Source organism: Meleagris gallopavo, chromosome 17, assembly GCF_905368555.1.
Source record: "Meleagris gallopavo chromosome 17, MGAL_WU_HG_1.1, whole genome shotgun sequence".
NCBI lineage: Eukaryota > Metazoa > Chordata > Aves > Galliformes > Phasianidae > Meleagris > Meleagris gallopavo.
Window position 1 is genome coordinate 4,328,696 of NC_139420.1, and position 12,413 is coordinate 4,341,108.

The 12,413-nt window shown below is 38.7% G+C and overlaps 1 protein-coding gene across 1 annotated transcript in view; it reads right to left on the reverse strand.

Moving 5' to 3' along the window:
- Positions 1–340: 340 nt before the first annotated feature.
- The window catches only part of TMEM132B (transmembrane protein 132B), a 177,966-nt gene continuing 165,893 nt past the window's right edge, over positions 341–12,413 (reverse strand). Inside the window, exons 7-9 of the mRNA XM_085238511.1 lie at positions 7,924–8,197; positions 6,481–6,672; positions 341–5,689 (exon numbers count right to left, since the gene is read on the reverse strand). Of these exons, the coding sequence (XP_085094637.1) occupies positions 4,538–5,689; positions 6,481–6,672; positions 7,924–8,197 (1,618 nt within the window). The 3' untranslated portion in view covers positions 341–4,537. The remainder of the gene's footprint in view (positions 5,690–6,480; positions 6,673–7,923; positions 8,198–12,413) is intronic.

Sequence of the window (12,413 nt, forward strand, 5' to 3'; positions counted from 1 at the left end):
AAGGTCATAGTGTGGGTCAATTATGGACCAAATATCACTGGTTTAAAAAAAAAGTGTTATTTACAATACATGCTTCTTATTTTACTGTTGAGAATACTAAGTGGTGACAGTGGAATCTGTGCCCAAAACATGTTAAAATTCAGTTTCTCTGAGGTTCTTTCTAAATCAGCATTCAATCTATTCATTCAACTGACTTTGTATAACAACAAATTTCTATAAGCTAGAAATGACAATAGTGATCCTTAAATTATTCAAGTGATGTTAAATTGCCCCTATTAGCACAAAAACAGCCAACAGGTTTGCCGTGAGTTTGTACAACTGGATCTCAGCTGTGGTCCACTTGAAAACGAAGCAAAGGAGTTTAATAATTTTGAGGGTCTGTGATTCTCATGGGAACATAAGACATCCTAGGAGGAAATTAATAACAATGAAGCAAAATCTGTTCACAACAGAGAGCTAAAGGGGCAGGTTAAGTTACCTTTTTATTGTACTTCGCAAGACAGTGGTTTTCTAATGATCATTACATTCTTCATGATCACTGGCCCATTTTTTGCTGAGGAAGGATCACTTAGTGCAGAAAGAGATGGCTGCGCCACTTTGCAGGGAAGAGTGAGTGAAACCCCTGGATATAATCTGTAACTCATGGTGTTTTAAGCAGGGAGACACCCAAACAGTTGGCAGATGGGCACATCACTATTTGCTGTTTGCACTCCAGGGCACATCACCCTCAACCCAACCAGTAGATCACCTCGATCAGTACAAATGGAAAATGCCTTAGAGTCGGTTTTAAAAAATCACATCAGCAGTATGTTTATTTCTCCAGAAGAATCTGTGTCTTTTTCACAGTCTTTCAATTGCTTCTTTTCGAAGAGTGAAGTCTTTATTTCAGACATCTGCCTATAGAAAATCAACGTGGTTGTTTTAAGGGCACATTTAAAGATGAAAACTGAGGCTTGAATAACTTAGCATACAAATTACACAGATATAAAAGTTGTCTTTCATTGTCTTAACTTACAGTTTATTTTGTACAGAATTCATTATGTTATACATCTAAGACTTATTATATCGTATAAACATCTTGGGTGTGATGTATATACATATTCAGTGTTATAGATTCAGCAGTTAATGTATGCATTTCACAATACACTAAAGTGTATTTCAATGTAGTGCACATGATATATTTCAGAAAAGAGCGTTTCCTCTATGAAAAAATGGTATTTCATTCATAGGGTACTCTACCTTGAAATACAGTTTTGTTTTTTTTTTCCATTCTATCATGGACTGTTTGTACTGTGTCATATGGCTGTAGGATTTTCTTGTACATTCCCCAGTATGAATTAAGAAACAGCAGCTCAAAACATTACTCTGTGTGGTTCTACATCAAGAGGAGAGCAGGGTACTCGTTTCCTTAATTCTTATTAAATGAGAAAGAATGCATAGACAAGCCACATGGAGCTAGGCTGTGTGTTCGAATGAAGTAAGTTCCAAACAGATGAAAACCACTAGCTCTTCTGTGTTCTCTGAATGCCAGCTCTTCAGCTGGCATCAGTGCCTCAGCTCTGATTTACAAGAGCTGAGGGTCTGGCATCAGCTCTGTTTTTACAGTTCACAAACTCCCTATTTTTCATTAACCCTCTCTTTGCTTGTTGAATTGTTCCTTCCTTATGCATTGATACCAAATATTGTCTTTTCTAGCTATCAGGCAAAGAAACTCGCCTACTGTGCCTTCTCTCTTTATGCTATAAATAAGATGTTCTCTTTATTCAGCAATAGATTACAGGTGTTGCTTCCCTAGGCACCTACTGAAGCACAATTCTGATTAATCTGTATAGTTTGTTTTCTTTTTTAGACAATTCTAGTTTCTTGCATGCTTACATATCATGGCTTTTAATCACCTGACTTCCTCTGCTCAATAATCTCAAAACCAGAGCCTCTTTTATTAATCTACAAATGCTGTTCATTTCACAGCAGAATATGATGTATTCCATTGAGTAAAAGACCTTTTTCATTCTTTTTTTAAATAAAGAAGAGCTTTGACTCCCTGGGGGGGAAAAAAAAAAATAGGTGCATCTGAAAATGGTTTCACTTGTTTTGAATTATTTTAAATTAAATTCACATTCGAAGTATGTTATTTTGATAGGAAAACGTGAGATATTTCATTTCAAAAGTACTGCACTTCAACCCAGGACTATGCTTCATACCTACTATATTCATCTAAATTCTTTTCCTTCCAGTTTAGAAGTGGCTGTTGCTTTCTGTCACGCAGTAAAGATTCAGAAGAGCAAATGAGCACAGCTGTAGGTCTCTCCATTCAGTGTGCCACAGTGACCAGGGCCGGAATTCAGCATCTGCTGATGCAGTTGGCAGAACTGTGGCCACACTGAAGTGGGTTACAGAGCTGAGTACAGTGCATGCAAGATCCTGGTTGCACTGGTAAGCTGCTGGGTATGCATTCATGGAAACAGCAATGCTGTTTGTCCTGCTCAAGTACCATCGCCACGCTGCCTCATGTCTAGTTTAGGTTTATTGGTGATTGATTTATACAGAGGAGGACCGGGCTGGGTATTGGGACAAGGTTAATCTCTGCGAGGCGCTCTCAGATAAGAGCACGTTGGGAAGAGATGCTAAATCTTAAAAAGGGATTTTTTTTTTCCCCTGTTCTTATTAACAAGGATCATAGAAGGAATTAATGGTTCCTCATGAGATCTGGAGCATTTAAAGAGGAGGGAAACATTTGTTAGACATTCTGAGATTTCACTTCAGTACAAGCGCTGCATCCCTTATCAAATGGAAGCATCGTGGTGGTTTGGTACTTTATCTGCTTAAAATTGGATTATAACAGATGCTTTTCCCTGACTATGCAGTTCAACGCCAGCAAGCAAAAGTCTTTAATCACTTTCATAAGCCTGGTGTCCTCATTTTGCTTTGTAGTCTCACTATCTAAATTCTGGTATTTTGCAGTAGTTATACTAAACATGTTCCCAGTGGTGGAATAGGGTCCAAATGCATAATTTGCCAGAGTAAAGGTTATCTGGTCTGTTCTAATATCAGAACACAATCACCGAATTAAGGTTTTATCTCGAAATGTGGGAGCAACGGTGCGTGAGGCTGTCATAGTTTGGACCTTATCCATCAGAAGAACCTGTGCTTTATTGTGTGTTGGTTTTTTTAGCATCATGTAGCTTCAGCTTTTTTCTAAATGTAATTCTCAACACATTTCAGTTATTCTTCCACACAAATATACACATAATACCTGTGCAAGGGCAGCTTTAAACCTTCAGCATCTGTTCCTTGTTACAACTGCAAATAGTCATTTTATAATGTGCCCACTGGGCATTTTCTTTCCTGTTCCCTTTTTAATGAAAAATGACTTAATGTAGCTTATTTGTGGTTTTTTTTTTTTCTTAGCAGCCTTATGGTCTGTGATGGCTTAGTGGGTGTCTGGAGCATAATCTGACGTCCTGCTAAACTCTACCATCAGTGTATTAATTTATTAGTAATGTGTAACACTGACTCCAAGCCTTTGCTTCTTTGCTATTTGCTCCTTCCTATTCTATGCATTTCAGTACCGTATTTGGTTTTCTCCTTCTGATAAAGTGTATTGTCAACGAAGCTGCTGTGTTTTCCTTTGAAGTGTGTGCTGTTTGTTTGCAGGTTACCTTTTCATGTAAGCAATGACAAAAGTAAACCCGGAGTTGCTCCTTGATTTTCATATTCCAGGGTTGTTTATTATTGTATTTACAGTTCCCTGTAAGATAAAACCCTTTCCCAGTAAGAGTTCTAACACCTTTCTATGTTTCTAATGACCCACATATTCACATGGAAAGAAGGAAGATAATCAGTGATGAAGGAGGTATCTCTAGGAGCTGATGCCGATGAATGGAAAACCTAAATTGTTATAAATATTACTGTACTTCACTTTGGTACAACAGAAACAAAAAAAAGATCAATGGAAATAATGTTCCCTAAGTCAAATAAAATTCATAAACGATACAAAAGGAAATTAACCACATGGGGTTTTTTATATGTGTAAAAAACAGTAAGACTACTTGGCTGCATTGCACGTAGGCAATAAGATCAGATTCATTCATATCCCTTTTAATATAAGCCATGTCTCAGGCTGTAAGCAAGAAATGTCCACTGTGCTTTACAAAGAATGACGACTAGAAAAATCAATCAAACAAAGATCGCTTTCTTTTCTTATTTACCATTTATCATGAGAAATGACAAACAAATGAAGTCTCCTCTGAGTCTGAGCGTAGTTGTATTAGCATTTTGCTAGTACCAGGCAGTATACAAAAACAGCCATCATGTGTGACACCTTCAACACCTACAGGTAGCTGCTTTAGGGGCACATCCTGGTTTGTGGTGAAACAGGTTTAACTCAGCCAGCCTCTTGTACCTGCTCAGTGATGCCAGATTATCATCTCAGTAACTCCAAGGTTGAACTGTCTTGTTCCTATTGCTGACTGGACTGACCGCTCCACCATCCATAAACAGAAGGCATAAAGGTGATTACAAACATAAGAAAGTAGTTTTACATATTGTCTTGCAGTCTTTCCATATAGTCCCTAAGTTCCTTGGAATCACCAAGATTCATATCTTGGCATACCCATTTAATATTATCATCACTGTCAAATAGAATTGAGTTGGTGTAGGGGCCTCCATCCTCCGGCAGTATTGTTGTATAGGAAGTGAACTTCACTCGCTTCTGCTTTGGCCCAGAAGGATTTATAGGTTCACTTTTAACTTCTTTTTCACAAAGGTACTCAGAAGATCTGAGGATATGATTATGAAGAGTCTTCTGAGAACTCCCATTAAGGAGAAAGTTGCTTTCTTCAAACTGCATTCCTCTGTCAATCATGGTAGTGCACTCCTCTGATGGGAGTGAAATGTCAACTGGGTTCTCCAGCAGTTCAACCTCATTTCCAAGCCAGACCCAATCATGGGAATGGGGGATGTTGCCTTGCTCACTCACAGCAAACCTTTTATGTCTGTATTTCCAAGCAAATGCCACACAGTTAATCAAAAAGACCAAGATTGCTAAGCAGAAAACACACAGCAGGGCATACATGCCGATCTCTAAATCTGTTAATCCTCTTGAAGTCAATGTGAGATCACTGGGATTGTTCTCTCCTGGTATTTCTACTTGGGCAGGAAAACCTGTGAAGGCAGTTGGGTTATTTTGGAGCTGGTCATCCTCCAGGGAATCCTGATCAATGGGAGATATGAAAGTTGTGCTTTTGTTTGCATTGTCCTCGTGATTACTAAGGACTCCATTTTTGGACCATTCTTGTGCTGTCCTCTCTTGTTCTGCAGTTTTTTCTATGGAATTGCTTGCATGGCTTTTAAAATCTTTATCTGTATCATCAATGTCATTGGTGCTTTCTTTTTGATCAGAATCTTTTTGACCAAACTTCACTTTGACGCTTCCCTTTCCAACAGCCAGAATGCTCTTTCGCTTTGTCTTCTGACATGGTTCACTGATGATCATTTCAATTTTAATTACAGGTCCTTGACCATCCCCTTCTGCCACTATCCCAGGCCATTTTGACTGAAGATTCTGGTGTACAGATACTACCATCTCATCCAGTGAAGTGATGGTGATTGAGAAATCCTTGGAGTCATAAATATCTAATGGTGTCACTGACCCATCACTGAACAAAATCCAAGCACTGACTATGGCTTCCTGCAGGGAAAAGAGGATTAGAAAAATGGTGTGTGAAATGTAAGCGAGCACGTAGGCAGTGCTCAGTTGTTTGTTTGATATCAGCTAAATAAATACACAGTTTGGATTTAGTTTATCTTGTTTTTCAAAGAAAAAAATGAAAATGTCTACTCTGCTTCCCATTCTCGTCCTGCAGTTTTGAGTTTTCTAGGCCATTAGGTATTTATCTCATCTTTAGGAACTATCAGACAACAGTCATCTAACTTTAATAAAAATTACAAAAAATAAAAAGTCTTTAAGTCTCAAGCAAGACTCCATCTTGGAATAATGGAGCTCTGCTATGAAAATAATTGTATTTTCAAAGTCCTGGTTAATTAATTTTGCAAGTGCCTTATAATGGGAAATCTCTGTAATGCTGCAGTTCCAATGCTAAATTTAGTACAACATGAGGAGCGGTTACAGACTGAACGGTGATCCCATTCAGCCTGCTGAAACAAACTAGGTTAAGAAAACAGCTCAGTGCAGTTATTTTAAATGTTCCATCATGCTTTCAAATACACACAGCTACATTAAATACGCAAAAGTGACTGCAGTTCTTTATGGAAACTGCAATCCCCCCAATGTTTAGGAAGATTTCAATGAAAATAATTTGTCTTACTGCAAACTGCTGGTGTGAAAATAATAGTTGTACTTTTTCTTCTGCTACAGAGCAACAATTCTATATAAATATAGTGAAAAATATGTAAGATACTTCAATCAGTGGTCTCATCCAAAACTTTGTAATTCCTCATGTTACATACTCTATTACGTACCTGTTTTGGTGTATGAAGGATGTCATACGCAGAGGTGGTGGATACAATAGCTCTCTTATTTCCTTTGCTGGTTTGTAAGGAGAGGGACAAGCCTGAAACTAATTGTACTCCTAGATCTGTAATAGTTACACGGTCATCTAGAACTACCACTGTTTTCTCTGCCAAGATGGAATCAGAAAGAGGTGACAGAACCTGGAAAGAGAAAAGCCAGTCATGAAACAGCAACTGTGTTAGAAAGCATCATTAGCTCATCAGCGTAACACTTTAGTTAATCTCAAGTTTGTCACATTTATGTGTAAACTATAAGTCGTGTTTCCCCCAAGAGGTTGGACTCGCTTGCTACTGAATTACTGTATTTACAAAAATAATTTAATAAAACATCATAACACTTCAAAAATGGCCACCTCATCTCAACTATGGAGCATGGTTTAAATTAAACAAATTTGTTTAACAAAAGAAGTCACTTTTGTATTGTCTATAACATTTCCAATGAATGCAGTGTAACCCAAGATACCGTGTAAGATATCAGTTAATGCTGAATCTCACTAAGGATTAGTGCACAAGGCTGAGCAATGGGAACTTGCCCTGGTGCCTTTGTGAGAACAGAAGACCTCAATGAAGCGAGAGATTTGCAAAATGGATTTTGAAAAATCCCAATGGGTTCCATCTTCTTCCTTGTGCCAAAACAGTCCTGTCAGTTTGCTCTAAGACCTTGTTTCTGAGATACTCAGAAGGAGATAAATCATCTTTCAATTGATTCCCGAGTCAGCTGGATCAAGCCTCGAATATTTGACGTGTAAGTCATCTAACATAACATCAGATATCTATGTTATAGATACCTGCATCTGAGCTGGCTGCCTTCTGCACTGCTATAGTCACTGGGGAGAAAGAAGTACTTCAAGGGCAGAAATCCCTTGCCTTCTCTGTGTTGTTTTAGGCTGACAGGAACTGAGCTCTGTTTCTGTGCATTGACTACTAAGGAAATTTAGCATGACTGGAACATTATGAGCGCTTACAGTTTATCCTCGATGCTTGCATTCCTTTATTTTGATTTAAAAATCTGAATTAAGATAGATGGGTGAGCATGAACGCTGAAAGATTTCTGAAGATTGTTTTTGTGTCTATTTTTTGTGTTTCATTTTGTGAATGTTTAGGGACCAGTTTTTCAAAGACATCTACGCATGTAAAAAATGCTGGTAAATCTTAGGTAAATCTTTCTAACCAGTAAGTTAATAAGGTCCCAATTTAAAAAGAAGCTGGTTGTATGGATGATGTAACTTTTATTGTTCATAAACTCCCACTGTATTCCTTAATCCTTAGTGAAAACAACCCTTCCAAAATTTCACCTAAAGGTATTGCATGGAGGTGACAAACAGCAAAAATGAAAACCTGTTCCAACTTCTTTTTAGGCTTCTGCTAAAGCAGTGACACCTGTGGCAGTACCTGGACTGTGGTGATGCCATGCTCCCGACCCACCAGAACTCGGCCATCTTGAAGCTTAGCAATCCTAGGATCTTCCACCTTCATGAAATCAGTCACAAGGTCAGTGATGTCAAACTGCCACTCAGAGCCTAGCATATAGGTCAGGTAGCCTCCAAACTCAGAGGATTCGGCTACAAACTGTGTGAGGACTCGCACCATAGCATGCTGATACTGAAGAGTGCAGCCTCTTCCTTTTTTCTCATCATCTTCTTCATCCTCACTGTCACGGGTAGGCCTGTAAACAGATTTATGTTTATTGAATTGCCACAATCTCCACACAACACTGCAGAGCTCCATTTGCACAATATTTTCAATTAGATTAAGGTTAGTGTCATCTATTACTGCTTGATAAACGGGTAACCAGATTTTGGAAGAACACTTAAGTCTGAGTGTTCTACAGATTTTTGTGCTGTAAAATTTAAAAGCTGCCATCATATCACTTAGTTGGTTCTTTGTTATTGTAGAACTGCCCAGCAGCCTGCAAACATGGCTGTTGGTGCTGATATTTCAGTGGATCCACCACTTGCCCTCCTTACCATTGTTTGGCAATCAAATCTTGTAGAGTGCTAAGGAAAGCAGTGTGAAAGATTCACGAGAGGGCCATTTGGGAACAAATCCCTACAGTAGCTTAGCAGAGGTGGGAACAGAAGTTTTAGCATCCCTTCCTCCACTCTTGCTCATAGCATTTGTATCAGGTTGCTCATCTCCTCACAATGCTGCTCCACCTCATCCTACTGTGTTTGAGAACCTCGTATGGTTCATGCAAGTGCTACATTTAGAAAAGCAAAGACCACACAGAACTTCAAAAAGTCCAATTTAGGCACTTAAATTATGACATTATCCATTATGGTGCTCTACAAACATCATCCCAGACAGGTTAGACTCACCCTTAGGAATAGGTACAGCATTATGTAAACTTCTATTAATGTTTTCTACTTTGTCTCCTATGCAAAATATAATTGTATCAATATCACAGTTTTGCATAAGCCTTTTATCAGTGATTTGTACATGGTATTAGGGCTGGTCACATCTCACAGTTTTCTCTAGTTTAAAACTTAGTTTCACACAAGTTCTTTGTTGTTGTTATTCATTCCTTGGGGCAAACACATGGATTTTCTTATCTGTTGCAAGTCAAGCATTAAGTCCTAGGTGGTCAAATTTTTACTCGTTATGCCCTCACACCGTGGAATTTATTGTTCTGAAATATTTTGCCTTTCTCTTTTGCTCATTTATTGAAGCTGAAGTGACTTTATAGCAAGGATGTGAAATACTGGGTAAGCCTCTTATTTTTCACAGTATTTTGGGAAGTAGTTTTGTGTTTACTGTGGTCCTTTATCTTCCTTTTTGAAATACCAGCTATGAAAAACTATTATAAAACAGAATTGCTTTTGTTATAAATTGTTTTATGACAAACTTGGCAAACTGTAAGCTGAAAATGTATCTAAGAAAAGCCTTTGTGCTCTTCAAAATGCTATAAAGTCCTGGTGTTACAGAAGCTCATTCACTAGAAATATATTCTCAATGCATCATTTGTTAGGTGGATATACGTATATATTCAGCCTGAAATAAGCAGCATTTGGTACAGCCCTTTTGGTTTGGTGTGTGTAAAACAGCAGTGTTCATCATTAGTCACTGAATGAAGCACTGATGAATTTTTATAACAAAAGAGGACCTCAAGATAGGATTTACATTGCACAAAGAAAGGAGACCAGCTGAGTTAGCCAAGGGAAATTTTCAGTTGTTCTCTCTTTCCCAGCCTGAGTTTCAACCTGGACCATGAGCTGACACAGCTAGTCAGCAAAACAGCCACAGAGGGAGAAACAGGGACATGATAGAGTTTTCCTGACCTATCTGGACGTATTTTGGCTTTATAATGCTGTAAAAGAGTTCATAAACTCCTTAAGGTTCCCACTTCCAAACTATTCCTGTATTCTAATGCTCTTTAGCTCAACTAAACTGTAACCCAGCTCTGAATAATCACAGGCTTTGGGAAAATGAAGCCCCCAAGATGTGGAGCTTTAACCCTGCTTTTTGACAGTACTATTAATACCTGTGCAGAAGTACTTGCCAGATTTGGGGGAAAAAAAAAAGCTGCAGAATCACTGGGAACCAATTTTCTTATGGGAAAAGACATCACAGAACCACCACTCTGTGATGTGGAGAGAACTGTTCACATGTTTAACATCCACAATGACTCATTTTTCTTACACTGCTCTGTTTTCCCTTTACCTTCATACCACCAGATGTTTTGCTCAGTCAGATCCAAAGTGTTTCCGCTATTCACATTTCTTTCATGCTGATTTACTTCTAATTTCACTGTCTAAAACTTGAGACTAGTAGACTGTTTAGGAGGAAATACATTTCAGACAAATTTGAGCACAACATTGTGAGCAGCAAGACCAGGAGTTAAGGAGCAAGGTGAAAGGGCAGATTTTCTGGGCAGTCAGTGCTACCAAAAAGATGATTCAAGCCCATGTATTTCTGTGTGTTATCTGAAGCAGACAAAGGTGAGGGCTCTGTTTCCCCTACAGAAATATTTATAGCTGTTGATATCTGTACATTTCTCCTTAGAAGTACTTGGCTTCTACTGCATGCAATTGTGGAACATGGAACGGTGGAAGAGCATCCTTAAGACACGGACTGGGCAAAACACTTCCACATGTCTGTGCAAAGGAAAAACAGAGGTGTTTGAATTTTCAGTACACGCTTTGCAACTCTGCTTTACCAGGTACCAATTCAGGTTTTTTTTTTGTTTTTTTTTTTTTTAAATAAATGATATCCATTTCCACTTCAAAGCCACAAATCCCCGATTCAGTTTATAAGAGCATTTGAGTGTTCTGTCTCCACAGACCCAACAAAATGTTTGAAATCTACTGACTCACGTAGTTCCCTTTAGAGTCTTAAATTTCTTGCTCCAGTGTTTTCAGTAGGATTAAAATCCTTCCCTCCTTAAGCAGTGAACTCATTTTCTTTTTAAGACGTGTCCTCATGAATATGAGCTATTGCTGCAGATTTTGCTTTTCTTTCCCCTTGGTCATCTCTGAGGTTAGCTCTGGAACTTGCTCAGAATCCTTATTATCCAATTTCTTGCTGCTTTTCAACCTTGTTTGGAAGACTTCTTTATTATTATTATTATTTTTAATTTTCTGGAGCGAAACAAGGTTGCCAGAATTACATTTCATTTACATTTCACACAGAAAAGCCTTTGCCAGAGAGCTGAGTTAAAGCAGCAGCCCTGTTGCGAGGGTGCCTGCTAGCACTGATCTAATCAGTGATCTGTCAGCTTCACATTCCAGACACGGCCTTCAAGCAGTTTAAGTATGTCCCTTTTAATTTGCACCGCTCTCAAACCAGGCATCAAGTTCTTGGGCCAGATGCTAATTCTCTGTTTAAAAAAAAAACCCCATCGAGATCAGTTTTGCTGGTTTTGAATTTGAAATACTCATTGTGAAGAGACAAATTTAAAAACCATGTGCCACACTCCCAGCTGAAAAAAAAAAAAAAACCAAAACAATCTACTTCAATACAAAACTCAAGCCACTAGAAGGTGATTTAGTGGAAGATGGCAGAAGTTGTACATAGCTCCACTCAAAGCTGAAGAAGAGAAACAATCTCACTGATACCTCTGCAAATCCTGAAAATGCAGCCTGTCTGTGAACAAAAGCCACTGTGGCCTTATCTCCACGGGGCTTTAAACTCAGTTAATGGAAGGTGTGAATTTATAATGTTCAAGCTTTGTGCAGATGTTATCATTCACAAATGAAATGGTTTGAATCCAGTCTCACTTGATTCTCTTTAAAAGGATGGCTTCATTTCCAGGTGACAACGCTCACAACAAGGTCTAGTTAAGCACTTCTTTTCCCTCTGTTTACCTCCAGCTAACTTCCCTGAGCTTGTCTCCAGAATGAGACCAGACTGAAGTAGACTCACCACCAAATTAACCATATGTTCAACAGGGTGCCACTCGCAAGCACTGCCATGTCTGGCTGAAGTAGGTCATAGAGGTTTATGTGATGTGAAGGTTCCAGTCACCACGATCGAGTAAAGGCTTTATTAGCTCCTGCTCAGTGACCAGATGCTGGTACAAGTCCAACACACCATGTGCCTGACACTGAACCATATGCTGGAGTCCTGCTGTGCGATGTCTGTTTCCCTGGGAGCCTCACAAAAACAAAGTGCTATTCCAGTTGCAGATATGTACTTAAATTAAATTTTTAGCTTGTTCTGTGAGGCTTTAGCCGTGCAGTTCCTATTAACACACTTTAGAGCCATTCATCACATGTAAATGTACCAGGCATAGAACTAGCGCAGGAGCTTCAGGAAGAGGATAATTATTTTTCAGATGCATGAGGAATCAAAGTAAGTGTCCTTGTTAGACTGGCTGGACCTCTTCTCCGCTCCAATATTTGACTTTAATTTAAACATACACCTTCTGTTTTGCTACAACTGTG